The following is a 15,453-nucleotide window of genomic DNA, read 5'->3' as shown; positions in this document are numbered from 1 at the left end:
TCCCCATACACACACATACACACACACACACACACACACACACACACACACACACAAAAGTCACATTTAAAAAGATATAGCCTTTAACAACTTTGGTAACAGAGATTTAGGTGAGTTTCAGTGTATTCTGTTGGTGTCTACAGCAAAGAGCGACACAAAGGAAAATCAATTTGCAAACCTTGAGGAGCGTTTTAACTAGACAACTACATGCTGCAAAACAAGTAGTGAAGCAGTCGAGTGTGTGCATTCCTCCAATGATGACATAACAAAAATGTCTGTCAGCAAACAACACAAATCATCAAGGCCTCTGATTCATTTACACGGAGAAGAAAACAGTCAGACAAGACAGAGCCATGAGGGAAATTAAAGAGAGAGAGACAGAAATGTGTAAAGTAAATGTGAGGGAATGACAGTAGAAAGCAGGAGTGTGTTTGGGAGACGGTTGTGTAAGAATCTCCCTCTGCTGGTGTAAACCAGAATCAACACGTTCCCGTCTCTCTCCAGCAGCTCAGAGCTCAAGTCTGCGGAGTTTCTAGCGTGAGTCTGTCTGTACCTGTCAGCAGAGACACCCGGTGGAAGCTGCCGTCCAGCTTGCTCAGGAGGATGTGGACGAAGCTGTCTTTGAGAAGCAGCCCGGCATCTTTCGTGCTCTGATCGTACACCACCACCTCCTGCCTGCGGCCCAGGTTCACCTTCAGAGCACAGACACACACAGGAACCCATCAGCAGGATGTCACAGATACAGCAAGCTGAGTGCAAACACACATCTGACTATCACACAATAGAGCAAAGCTGCTATGATGACACACACAGTAAGAAACATAAAAAAAAATAACAAAAATAATATTTATACATAAAATCAGATAATTTATATAATCAGATATACAAGTAAATATTCATGATTGTTCATATAAACACACACACACACACACACAAGACAATACTTAATATTTACAATATTATTTATTTGCTATTTACAATATTTACAATATTTACTGCAGCACACATTGCTAAGGACTGTGAATATTACAGTACAACACACACACACACACACACCTATATATATATATAATATGGAACATATATGTGTTTGTGTGTGTGTGTGTGTGTATATATATATATATATATATATATATCCAACCAAAATAAAAGTTTTTGTTTACATAATATATGAGTGTGTACTGTGTATATTTATTATGTATATATAAATACAAACACATGCATGTATATATTTAAGAAAAATATGTTATGTTTATATATTAAATATATATGTGTGTGTGTGTGTGTGTGTGTGTATATATACATATTTATATATTAGTGCTGTCAAACGATTAATCGCGATTAATCACATCCAAAATAAAAGTTTTTGTTTACATAATATATGAGTGCGTACTGTGTATATTTATCATATATAAATACAAACACATGCATGTATATATTTAAGAAAAATATGTTATGTTTATATATTAAATATATTTATAAATAATGATATCACACACAAGCAACGTGCAAACTTTGACCAAGAGTTACGCCGGAGAACGTCTTAATCTCAGTCAATTCACTATATGCAGAAAGTGAAAGTAAAAACGGAATGACAGAGTAATGACGGAGCTTTCGGCATCTGATGCCACATATTCTCTCAGAGACGATGAGACGAATCTACTTCAACATATTATGCTGATAACAGTATATAGTTAACTGTTTTTATTTATTCCCTTAATATTTCTAATATTACATAGTGGGGAAAAAATGAGAAGAAACCTATTTCGTGTTAAACAGGTTGTTTTTGAAATTCGGTGCTTGAAATAAAAGCTTTTTATTTCATTGATTTTTATTGATGACTGAAGTGTTAATATTTAAATTCTATAATAAACTATAATTCATTGTACAATACACCTGTTTTAAAATACCTTTTTTAAAAACATTTTAATTGAGGAGTAAATATATAGCCTAATCTTTTTTATCCTCGCAGCACGTCAGTTATTTGGTCATTATTGCAGGGGCAAATTAATTGTTATTTTAATTTAATAATAAAAGTAACTTCATAATAATAATAATAACCTTAATAAAAATAAGAATGTAACAGGCCTACATTAACTGGAAATGCCAAATATCTTAATATTGCCAACGATTGATGTTTTTGACAACATCTCTGGCTATCGTCGATAGAAGATCATCGTCTTTAGACGCAACCCAGCAAGGGGAGGTTATCGCGGGGCCTTTCGTAGTGCGTGCCCATCCGCTAACGTTACGCCACTGGGCAGACAGTACGGTGTCTGTTACATCGTTTGGGCTGCCTTGTTGAGCACAGTGGCACTGAGAACATTATATTTCACACACTTTAAGCTGTTTTATTTTCCAAATGTAATAGGATTAGTCCAACTAATCGAATCGTTCGGTTTGTAATGCGTACCGAACCGAAAACCTCGTACAGAACGGTTCAATACGAATATGTGTATCATTACACCCCTAATAAATATATAAATGTATATACATGTAAATATTTTCAATATATATACTGTGTGTGTATTTATATATACATAATAAATAAACAGTACACATACATATATTATGTAAACGAAAACTTTTATTTTGGATGCGATTAATCGCGATTAATCGTTTGACAGCACTAATATACTGTATATACACACAAAAAATTTTCTAGTTACAATTAGGGATGCACCGATACCGATACACTAAATCGTAAATATAAGACAATTTATAGGGGCATTCAATATAAATGTCATTTATTTTTAACCTTAGGCATACACGACTTTCTGGCGAAAGTGAATCTAGCAGCCTCTGTGAAATGCGCTAGCTGTCCCTCTCATTCTGTATCAGTACAAATACGTGCACGCGTTGCGTGTTTTCCTTGCTTGAGTGTTTGTGCATTATATGAGTGGCTTTGGAATATAAATCACAGCACGTTTCTGATGAAAAAACGCGACTTCTATTTCTGAAAATATCACAGTTAGGAGATTTATAACAAGTGGTTCCCTGCATTATTACAGCAAAGCGCGTGATTACAGTACTAAGCCGCTGCAATGGAGCAGCTCTAATGCTATTAAATTAAAGATGATGTACCATAGAGCAAAAAAATGAACAGTAAAAGTAACAAAAACTTGTAAAATACATTTAAGCTGATTAACAAAGCACGCTGAGTGGATTGAGCGCGCGGCGGCGCAGATGCAGCTTGTCGAGTGAATATATCTTTCTCACAGACATCACTGGAAAGTTTGTAGTTCGGTCGGATATGTCAAAAACAAGTAAGTAAAACAATGATTACAATTAAATGAAAACAATGAAAACAATTAAAAATAAATCGTAAAAATAAAACCATTCATAGGGGCATTCACTATAAATGTCATTTATTTTCAACCTTAGGCATACACGACTTTCTGGCGAAAGTGAATCTAGCAGCCTCTGTGAAATGCGCTAGCTGTCCCTCTCATTCTGTATCAGTACAAATACGTGCACGCAATAGATTTTGGTTTGACTGTATCTATTTGATAAATGAAGTTAACCAACTAACATTATACATACCCTTTTGGTTTCTGTACCCAATATTTAAAAAATGTACAAATGCAATAAAAATATCGGTATCGGTACTCGGTATCGGCAAGTACCAAAAACAAAAGTATCGGTATCGGGCGAGTACTGGAAAAAGTGGTATCGGTGCATCCCTAGTTACAATATTTCATATTCACTAGGTATAATACTTGCAGTTATTTACTGCTTCATTGCTAAGGATTGTGAAAATATATTCTTATAATATACTATATTATATAGGATGAATATTCAAATGTTTATATAATTAATATTTTAATAATACATATTTACATATTATATTGATAAGGTTAATGAACTGTTGAATTGACAATATACTGTATATATTAATAATATAATAAATATTAATGGAACATTAATATGCTTATATAAATAATAATTTATTAAAATATTACACTCAAAGATAGATAGATTGTGAAACTGAGAGGGAGACAACATTTTGGCCACTTGTCCGTTTGTCCGGTATATCAATCGATCGCAGTTCTGATAATGATTATTATAGTGTATTTTAAGAAATGCATTACCTTTTTAATATGCTTTTTTTATTTACGTAATGCTCTCTGACTCGCTCTGAAAGAGTGTGAAAGAGACAAACATGCAAGAATCAAGAGCAAAGTGGGATCTTATATTCCTGCTCCAAATGCCAATCTTTTGCAGAAACACGTCTTTTGCACATAAAGTGGTGTTTTGCGAGGCTTTAGCGCGTGCATCGGTGCGTAAGACCTGAATCTGAATGTGTGTGTGTGTGTGTGTGCGTTTGCCATGCAGCAGGAGCATGAAGCTGTGTGTGTGTGTGTGTGTGTGTGTGCACGCTGCACGCGAGCCCCGCTGTCTCAATGTTGTCAGGCAGTTTTTAATCACATGACCATCAGCCAGAGCCGCTGCAGAATGACTCACTACAATACTGGAGCACTACTGGAGAAAACACACAGAGAAGAGAGGAGGGGAGGAGAAACCAGGCCAGTAACAGAGGATGAAGATGAAGAAAGATGGAGGGACAGAAAAAAAAGGGATGAGAAGAGGACAGTCATGCAGGAAACGAAAACACACCATATTGGTGATTAATAATAATGCATGGGAGTGTAGCAACAACTGCAACACTGCAATTTCTCAATGACTATAGTGTAAAAAAAAAAGCAATAAAATAAGCGAAGTATGACTTTATTTCCTCTGCGGAAAACGAAAGAAGACATTTTGAAGACGATCCAATTGGCATGGACAGGAAATGAAGTTTTCAAGCTTCACAAAGTGGCTCATAAGACTGTAAGAAACTTATGAGAAAGCGTTGACACTGACACAGTCTAAATGTATCATCGGAGAAGCACTAATTAAAAATCATGGATTCGAACAGTGACTTGGGACCTCCAAACCCTATTTCGTTTGTTTTTTTTCGCGGTTCAGAAATTTATTTTAAATGTACATTTATTGATGTCCAGTAAAATGAAAAAGCCCTTTTTTCCTTTTATAAATGTAATTTTGTGTAAAATTATGTGAAAAAAAAACAAAGTAAAAAGAAAAAAACTAAGAAAAAGATTTTAAAGCATATACTATATTACACTGGAAATGAAAGGTCAACTTGAGTGCATTGCATTGTGCGATATTCATTGCAGTGTGTTGAATATTAAAAAAATAAATAAAAATTATGTTTTCGAAAGAATATTTTTGAATATTTTGCCGAAATTTCAGCGCATCACTAATAACAATGTCGGATTTGTGATTGAATAGCTCTTTTTGAATTGGATCTTTAAAATGAATCGGTTACACAAAGTTGATTTGAATTATTTGTTTTTTTCAATAATACTGATTCAGAGTAGGTAAATAATATACAGTATTTACATTTTTGGGTGAATATGATTAATGTTCCTTCCTCTATTTCTGAAGTGATTTGTGTTGTTATCATTACAGTTGTGGGGTGTGGACTTCCCTATCCGCACAGAATTAGAATGATTATTAAAACTTTATAGTTAAAATTGTCATCATAGTTATCATCATTGGTGTGAACGGGCCTTTAGCTACTATAAAACATCAGCTAACCATTACATAGTAATCTCTTACTTAACCCGGCCTTTATTCTAAACAGCACTGACCTGGTTTCAAATCCACATCAATGGACTTCAGTCAATTCTATCTCCAGTATGATGTTATCATATTTCCTTTCATCCAAGTAAAGCTGAGCTTTGGACACAACACATTATATTGATCATTTAATTTAGAAACAGCACCGCACAGCCTTGCAAATGCAGGGTGGATCTAAAAGTAAGAAAGAAGGTGAGAAGATGTACGTGTGAGAAACCAAAAGTCTGTGTGTGTTACACCAGCTTGGCATTGCGCCTAAAAGGTGATGTCACCTGCTGAAGGCCGGCGGCGGTGGAAGATTACCGTGTTTCTCTGCCAGCCCAACTCCACTGGCTGCAAAATTTAAATAATAGCACCTCAGTCCTGGTTTTAAAGCGTCTGGAGAACGTTTACACCTATAGAGCGATTACGCAAGTGAAGCTTAGCTGTTAGATAAGGTATTAAACTGAGGCTACTGATTGACAGGGGATGGTGAGAAACTAGGCCCTGTCCGTCTCTCGCAGGCCCCGATATCGTATCGACCGAAATTAAGAAATATATCGTGATATCAATTTTGGCCATATCGTCCAGCCCTATGTTGTGTTAAAGATTTTACAGCTCATATTTTACACTGGAAATGGAAGGTCAACTTGAGTGCACTGCATTGTGGGATATTCACTGCAGTGTGCTGAATATTTAAAATATTATCTAATGGCTTATGTAATGTATAATATATATTATATTATTTTATTTATTAATTATTTTAGACAATAAATATGTAATGTACTGTATGATGTTAATTTTAGTTATTTTTAAACAATAAACATGTAATGTACTGTACAATTTATAATATTGATTATTTATTAATTTGAGACAATAAATATATAGTATACTGTAAGATGTATAATATCTACTATTTTATTTAAATATTTTAGACAAATATATAATATATTTTAAACAATAAAAACAATGTACTATATAATATCTAATATTTAACTATTTTAGACAGTAAATATATTTTGTAATTTATATGTATAATATGCATTTTATTTATTTTTAAACAATATACAATGTACTGTATATCTATTTTATGTAATAACTATTTCAGACAAAAAAATATATAATGGCCTGTGTATACTGTATAATATTTGTCAATTATTTCAGACAAGAAATATATGATGTACTGTACATATGTATTTATTATTTTTACACAACTTTTTACTCAGATAAGATTGCAAGAGTATATCTATTGGAACTATAACAAATACAGTTGAAATAAAATACAACTATAATATTGTTGTAGATTATTCATGTTTCATGCATACAGAAATGAACAATGTGAATAGCATAAAGTACATATTGCATACTGAAGAACTATTAAAAATAGTACGGTAATATGTCATTCCAAAAATAGCCAGAGATACCTCGAAAATCCTGTCAGCAAATGCTATGGGGTTGTAATTAGGTACCCACTTATTACTAAAACAAGCCATAGAGAGGTTCAGTAATAGCTAGGTGTCACCCGCAAAGACGAGCGTGTCAAATAGCTACATTTTCCAAGAGCCACAGGATGGTCCCAAGGTCACCAAACACATTCAGATCGTTTACATTCTGTGACATCAGCAGGATTTAAAAAAATGGCACGTTCGATTTCTATTTGTGTCACCTTTCGGGCCTGTGTGGCCACATATATCCTGAGACCGTTTGACAAGTGCCATTCACTTCTCATCTGCCTCATTTGCTATAATTTAACTTGATGACAAGTATGTCCTCTGTCCCTTCACACGTTCAGTAGGCATATCAGGACATAGTCAACAATGTAGGAGTCATTTTTTACATCAAAACATGTAGAAAGCTACAGGATAGGAAGCTATTTACAGCTTTTTAGTGTGTTGCTGCTCAAGTTAGGGTTAGTAAATAAAAATGTATAATTTAATTTTTTCCAAACAAGAAATACTGTAAAATCTATAATATCTATTATCATCAATGTCAATGTTGCAACGTTAGCGTCATTATCCAACTCAAATTCAAGTTCTTATTCAATAATATTACTGAAAATAATTTTTCTTTAAACCACTTTTAAACCACAATCATATTATGCAATTCTATAATTTTGCTTCCTTTTTCCATGATGCTGCCTGCATTAAGCAATTTGTAAATAAAACTGGAAAGAGTTTGTTTATAAAAATCCCAAAGACTCATAGAGTCAAAATATCATAGAGACTTAAGCGTAGGCTCATTTGATTCAGTCACTACCCACAAGCTAGCAACTCCCACAGACAACACCAGCAACCACATAGCAACGCCTTGCGTCACCCTATTATTATGTCAACGGGGTTTGCACGTACAAGGACCACTGACGTTTTCTTGAGAAAATATACAACCCTATTCATTTCTACATGCAAAATTTTAAAAAGGGGATGTTCTACAAAGAGCACAAGATAAAGGCCTGGAGAATAAGCTTCCTGTCTTTGTTCAATCTGTACATCCTTAAGATCTGCCTATTCGGCTGTCTTCGCTCTGGGCGACCGCATAGCCATCTGTCAGTACCAGCTCAATGGAACATTCAGCAGCACAGATTACCATAAGCCAAGACTGTTCGTGGCTGCAGAGGAAGTCCTGCTCCTGTACCATTGCACTCTATCTACTGCACTTAACACTGACCCATTTACAATGCAGGCCAGGCAATCGGTGCATATGGTGCCTTCCGCTGATGTAATCTGAAATGGGCCGAACACAGAGCCATGGGGGACCTCGGCATTATCCCAGTGTGGATGTGTGCTGCTCATCCATTAATACCCTCTTTCACTTCCTTCCTTTATTCGCACTCACAATGGACCACACTGGTGGCCTTTGGTTGTGGTGATGTCGTTACTTTCAGCTCACACATTGATGCCACAACTTCTGGCAATGGCAACTGTCCAAAGCGGGGGGGGGGTAGGGTTTTGTCTTGATCCTGCGCTAGTTGCGTAGACGATTTGCACGTGCTCTGCTAGTGCTCTGCCAGTGGCCACACTAAAGATTATGATGTCATGCTCATCCAATAACAAAGAGTTTCCAGAATTCGCCCCATCCCACCTCCCCCCACTTACAACCAGATAGCTCCAGCTTTATCCAGGACTTGCATTAATCACGAGCATTATCCTCTTTACTAAGGGAGATAATAAAAGCCACACAGCCTCTAGGCTCGGCTATGGAATGAAATGGGGAATGCAGCAAAAGAGTGACCCAAGAAAACACTGCCACTCTGTTATGTTCAGATGGAACTGGTTTTGGCCAGCAGATACGAATCAAGTGACCTTTTTTTGGAAACAAATAGCACACAAAGGCCCAGGGCTGACATGCTTAGGGCAAGCACCATATTACTGTTTTTCTATATATAAATAAATAAAATAAAAACATCAATTTGAAACATAGTGTATAAAAAGAGGTACCTAAAATATCAAGAGGTGCTGAATAGTTACATATGTGAGTAATGTATGTGAGAATCGTGTAAATTAGATTTACACAAACATTAGCATCTTAGTTTAAAATGGGTTCGGAAGTCCATTACTTGCAAACTCAACAACAGTTAATATCTTACAAATTGCTAGCCAATCTATTTTAATTGCAAAAATGAAGGGGAATGACACCAACTCACAGCTGCAGTTAAAAAAAAAATACAGAACCGGAAAAGCATAAGGTGAACTGCATGCATGACAGGTTGGTCATTCAATGCAATCACAAAGACAACCCATATCTATGCCCTCAAAAACAGGGCATTGTGTCATGGTGGGTATGAGACCATTTCTTTGCATTGTAGGCTTTCAGTTTTCATTAGTGGTGTGACTGAAAAATCACACTTCATTCCCCATGTGGCGCAATTTTTTTTCAGAAAGCGAGGTGTGCAATAAAGGTGGATCGGTTTTCGACATTGACCTCAACAGCTGTGGCATGAGGTTTTACATGACATCTGTCGGTTGTTGGATTTCCCCCTAAGAGTTCTGTCAGTTTCACAGAGTGCCTAAAAATATAAAGACTTGGCATGCCAGGCGGGTGGGAAAAATGATGTTATATTCGATGTAGAAGTCATGGAAAACTCAAGTCTCCAATTTCAGAGCCTCTGATAACCAATAAATCTATAATGGTCCTCCAAATTTAGAAATGCTAGCTGCTAGCAAGAGACCCTTGATCCAATCGGACCTTCTCAAACATTTTCTTCAACTTCAGACTGATTACTACACCCAATTACAAACTCATTTTAGATGCGGAAGTGTCAAATACTATACGTGCACATGAATTTGACTGCATGTGTTGCACATTGGTGCCAAAACAGGGACTCTTTAATAGGTGTTCACAAGTAAACATTAGTTCATTATAATACTGTGCAACGATACGGTTGTGAAGTCCACACAAAACTATCAGCATTGTAAATTGAACCCTTCAAAGGCTCGCAGCTGTCCGCGTACAGACATCAACCTCCTTTTTGATGCCACCGATAGTTCCCCAATTTCTCGATTACGTAAACTAGCCCCACACTCTCTCAAACACACACTTGATACCTTGACCTTTCCGTTGGGCTGGAGGAGCTCTGTAACTGACACCTTGTCCTGCTGAAGCCTCCTCTTGACCAGTTTGGAGCAGCAGACATTGACAGCGCCATGCACATGCGAGGCGTTGTACTCCAAGAAAGTTCGACTGTCGATGACCAGCAATCGCCCGGCTCCACGCTGCAGAAGGCCCACTAGGCGCTTGATATCCATGGCGCTGCGACGGCCCTTCTCCCCCGCCATGGAGGTATCCAGAACTCCTCTCTTGACGAGGGTTGCACACAACGACAACCAATGCAGAGGCGGTGGATCAGTGATGATAAAATCACTGACGCGGGTCACAAAGAGACATCAAGGTGCACATGGTGTCTGGAAAAAAACAAAGGCAACAGTTTTTTATCGTTTTATTTTAGACAGCACTTCATCAACAATCGGGCAAAATGGGCAAGGTGTATCTCGTTTATTCTTTTTGTCATGTAGTTCCTTATTCGTTGTTTCTTGTAAGGAAAAACTAAGTTTGTTCCTGCTTGTTTTTTTTTGGCATATGTGCAAACAGTAACTGTCAGAGCAAAGACTGAAGAATTTATGTAAAAAAAAAAATTACATCATAGACATCTTTGGACCCGAAACACACTCTACAGAACTTCGTGAAATGAAATTTTTATAGCTACGAAAACCCAATATCATTTATTGTTGGGTAAATGACTATTTTGACTATGCAAATATATTTTAATGATATTACTTTGCTAATTAATATTTGAATATATTTTGTTCGCCCAATCAATGTCATGTGGTGCAACCAAAAAAAAATAAAAAAATAAAATAAAATAGTAAATTATGTCATAGTGTAAAAGTCAATAATTTTCTGAAAATATCAGATAATTTCACCTTTTTTATGTTTAATCAAGGTTAGTTGGTTGTAAAATGTCATGTGGTGTGACTCCCCAAAAACATAATGATATTTATCAATTAATAATACATGATTGTAATTTTTAAGTACTTTTTACATTGAAAAATATTTTTACACTTTTTTTGAAAATAATAGATTGATAATGATGCAAGTAAAATTTGTTGTTACATTTTACTTTATGGTTACACAACATGACATTTTAGAGTCATTAAATTGTAACTTCTCTTGTAAATGGTATTAAAGTTTTGTTAACATTTTACAATAATGATCTATTAGTTAACATTTGTTAATGCATTAACTAATATTAACTAGCAATACTTTTGTTACAGTGTTTATTAATCTTAACGTTAGTTCATGTTAGCTCAGGTCCATTAAATAATATAAAGATGCAAATTTTAATTATGTATTAATAAATGTTGAAATTAATATTAACCAAGATTAATAAATGCTTAAGAAGTATGTTTCATTCTTAGCTCTTGTTAACTAATATTAACAAATGGGACTGTATTACGAGGTGCTACCAAAGTTTTTCTGAACAATATGAAACAAACATGTTTACAAATACATGTACTGTTCTTTAACCTCTGCTCTTTTAAATGATTTTTCTTTGCCTTTCTTGAGGACAGTAATATTTGTCACTGACCGGGTGACCCTGTAATATTCTGAAGTCTGTCAGACCTCAATTCATAAAGTATACACTACGTTCTCAGTGCTGATAACATTCATTATTGTAAACTAATGTAAACGCTTTCTATAGTCATTTCTCTCTTTCAGACCAACTACTGTCATTGCTGAGCAACAATGGGAGGAGAAGCTTGCTTAGCAAGTTAATTTAATTAAATGACCTGTTTATAGCTAGCAATCTAAATAATAACACATCTAGATTCATGGCACAAACATTTAAAGCTCAAATACATGTACTGTTCTTTAACCTCTGCTCTTTTAAATGATTTTTCTTTGCCTTTCTTGAGGACAGTAATATTTGTCACTGACCGGGTGACCCTGTAATATTCTGAAGTCTGTCAGACCTCAATTCATAAAGTATACACTACATTCTCAGTGCTGATAACATTCATTATTGTAAACTAATGTAAACGCCTTCTATAGTAATTTCTCTCTTTCAGACCAACTACTGTCATTGCTGAGCAACAATGGGAGGAGAAGCTTGCTTAGCAAGTTAATTTAATTAAATGACCTGTTTATAGCTAGCAATCTAAATAATAACACATCTAGATTCATGGCACAAACATTTAAAGCTAACTTTATCGTTTCCTTGAGTATTAAGCTTTTTTTTACCGCCACAGTAATGCAAAAATACACGTTAAGAATGTACATGGCACAAAGCGCTTGCAATTTACTGGCCAAGCATTCACATCTGCATTTGCGTGTGTTTCTGGCCTTAAAGACACTAATGAAACAGGAACCACCTGCGTTAGGGAGTATGAAAGCAGCTGCAGCCCGAGCAGCATCTGCAGTCACACGAAAACCTTCAATAAATTCATCGAGTGCCTCCTCTCATATATCGCCAGTGATCATGACAGCTATTCTTACCTGTTCAAACATATAAACAAACGGTCAATTTCAAATATAGACCCCAAATGCTAACGTACGAAGATAGATTTATTTAAAATGTACTCTAAACACATCTGCTATGATAATTAATACAGAATAATTAATAATGTTATCAAATTGGCTACTTGGTTGGTGATTTAACGCCATGCCAGCTTTTTTTGTGTGTGTGTCTGTGGCTATTTTCATGATGAGTAACGAGTTAAAACAATACATTTTAAGCAGTTACAGTTACTTAAAAACCCATGTAATATTTTTGAAGTTTGCTTTAGTTAAAAACTTGATTTTTCAACATCTGCATTTGCGTGTGTTTCTGGCCTTAAAGACACTAATGAAACAGGAACCACCTGCGTTAGGGAGTATGAAAGCAGCTGCAGCCCGAGCAGCATCTGCAGTCACACGAAAACCTTCAATAAATTCATCGAGTGCCTCCTCTCATATATCGCCAGTGATCATGACAGCTATTCTTACCTGTTCAAACATATAAACAAACGGTCAATTTCAAATATAGACCCCAAATGCTAACGTACGAAGATAGATTTATTTAAAATGTACTCTAAACACATCTGCTATGATAATTAATACAGAATAATTAATAATGTTATCAAATTGGCTACTTGGTTGGTGATTTAACGCCATGCCAGCTTTTTTTGTGTGTGTGTCTGTGGCTATTTTCATGATGAGTAACGAGTTAAAACAATACATTTTAAGCAGTTACAGTTACTTAAAAACCCATGTAATATTTTTGAAGTTTGCTTTAGTTAAAAACGTGATTTTTCAACCTAAAAATAGATTCAGGGTTGATTCTGTTAAAAAATTATTCAAGATTTAATTATTAAATTTTCTAGGAGAATTCAAATCTAACACAATTTAATAAAATATGTTTAAGAAATATCAGACTATGGCACAACTACTGTTTATTTACCCTTTTTAATGCCATAGCAGCATCAAAGGCAGTATCATTCAGGACAAATATATATATATATATATATATATATATATACACAAAATACAGTTAAATTTACAAGCATAATACAATAACAACTACATAAAATCCTTCAGATTACCACATTATTATGATCAGATTATCACATTAAAGTTGACTGTAAAATTATTATAGATTCAAATACATTTAATTAGGCCTAAATATGGTTTTAGCCTATACCATTTTAGATCAATTTACATATTAATTTGCAATTATTATTACATGGCATTAATAACAGCTCTCAGTAACACATTTTCGTGGTTAACCTGAATTTATTAATTTACTACTGTAAATGCAAAATATTTTGTTTTGTTTTGTCAATAAATTCTTGTCAATGCAGCTATAGATGTCTTGCTCAGAAAAGCAACACGTTAATGTTTTTTATCATTCTTACAGGGATTATTCATCCAAAAATTTTTATTTCAAACCTGTATGAATTTCTTTCTTCTGTGGAAAAGATATTTTGTTTGTTGTCCATACAGTTTGGTTATCAATAAAAGACCTTCTTTTGTGTTCTGTAGAGGAAAGAAAGTCGTACAGGTTTAAAACGACATGAGGGTGAATAAATGTAACAGAATTTTCATTTTTGGGTGAACTATCCCTTTAAAGGAACACTCCACTATTTTTGAAAATAGGCTCATTTTCCAACTCCCCTATAGTTAAACAGTTGAGTTTTACCGTTTTCGAATCCATTCAACCGATCTCCGGGTCTGGCGGTAGCACTTTTAGCTGTAGCTTAGCATAGATCATTGAATCTGATTAGACCGTTAGCATCTCGCTCAAAAATGACCAAAGAGTTTCTATATTTTTCCTATTTAAAACTTGACTCTTCTGTAGTTACATCGTGTACTAAGACTGATGGAAAAGCAGGCGCAATGATATTACGCAGCGCCTGAAAATAGGCTTATTGGAAGTTACCTAGCTGGGGACTATTTTCAGGCGCTGCGTAATATCATTGCGCCTGCTGCACCCATGGTACGGCAGCAAAGTTCATTGATTATTACGCCGGAATGAGAGTATAGTGCCAAGCCATATCGGCCTAGAAAATCGCAACTTTTCATTTTCCGTCGGTCAAGAGTACAGAGTCAAGAATAATTCACTGGATAATGTTAATTCACTGAATAATATTCTCTGGAATATTGGAATATAACAAACAAAACATCGTATTTTATTGCATTTCTCAACTGGAATGTTATATCAGAATTATTAATAATGTTTTTGTCCTAGATTATGAAATGCCTGCTGACAGACCGGTTTATCTATGCAGTTACACAGAACTCTATACTCAAACTGCGATCGCTCGCGGATATAATAAATAATTAATTTCCATAGAGTTGTATTTATTTAGATGTTTATTAGTGAAATAATGGTTATATAGTAAATATTAATACAATTTATGGTGTTTTAAACAAGTGAATCTTGTTCAAAGTTACATGCGGTGGCCGTGCTGGAGCATTTCCTGAGCATCAACCACATCAACCCGGTGAGTGAACAGCAATATGAAAGCGGCTTCACGAGACTAATGATGAGCAAATATACAACAGAGAGAGAAGTAAATTTAGCGTTTTTATTTCCAACATGCGCTCATTCATGGCTGCATATTATTTAATTCAGGCAAAGTTACGTCTTTATTGGGACAGGACTTGACGGATTATCTTACGTGACTCAGTGAGTTCGTCTCTATTTCTGACAAATGCCGCAAATTTGAGACAAGCTGCATAAACTAGCTACATTTCAGGCTTTTATGTAACATCTAATATGTGCATTAATGGCTGTTATGTTAAATAAAGTTTTCGCCCCAAAATGAAAATTAGGCTGCGTTTTACTCACCCTCAAGG

General features: G+C 35.2%; 1 protein-coding gene across 5 annotated transcripts in view; it reads right to left on the bottom strand.

Annotated features, from left to right (window-relative positions):
* Positions 1–15,453, bottom strand: part of LOC107758748 (dual specificity protein phosphatase 8-like) — a 56,426-nt gene that overhangs the window by 23,324 nt on the left and 17,649 nt on the right. For all 5 annotated transcript variants that reach the window (XM_016576554.1, XM_016576551.1, XM_016576555.1 and 2 more), the window contains 2 exons: positions 10,164–10,520; positions 554–692 (listed from right to left, as the gene is read on the bottom strand). In XM_016576554.1, the coding sequence (XP_016432040.1) occupies positions 554–692; positions 10,164–10,394 (370 nt within the window). In that variant the 5' untranslated portion in view covers positions 10,395–10,520. The remainder of the gene's footprint in view (positions 1–553; positions 693–10,163; positions 10,521–15,453) is intronic.

This window comes from Sinocyclocheilus rhinocerous, unplaced genomic scaffold (assembly GCF_001515625.1).
Source record: "Sinocyclocheilus rhinocerous isolate Xijiao unplaced genomic scaffold, SAMN03320098_v1.1 scaffold954, whole genome shotgun sequence".
NCBI classification, from domain to species: Eukaryota; Metazoa; Chordata; class Actinopteri; order Cypriniformes; family Cyprinidae; genus Sinocyclocheilus; species Sinocyclocheilus rhinocerous.
Note: the sequence above shows the minus strand (reverse complement) of the source record. Positions and strands in the feature narration are given on the sequence as shown.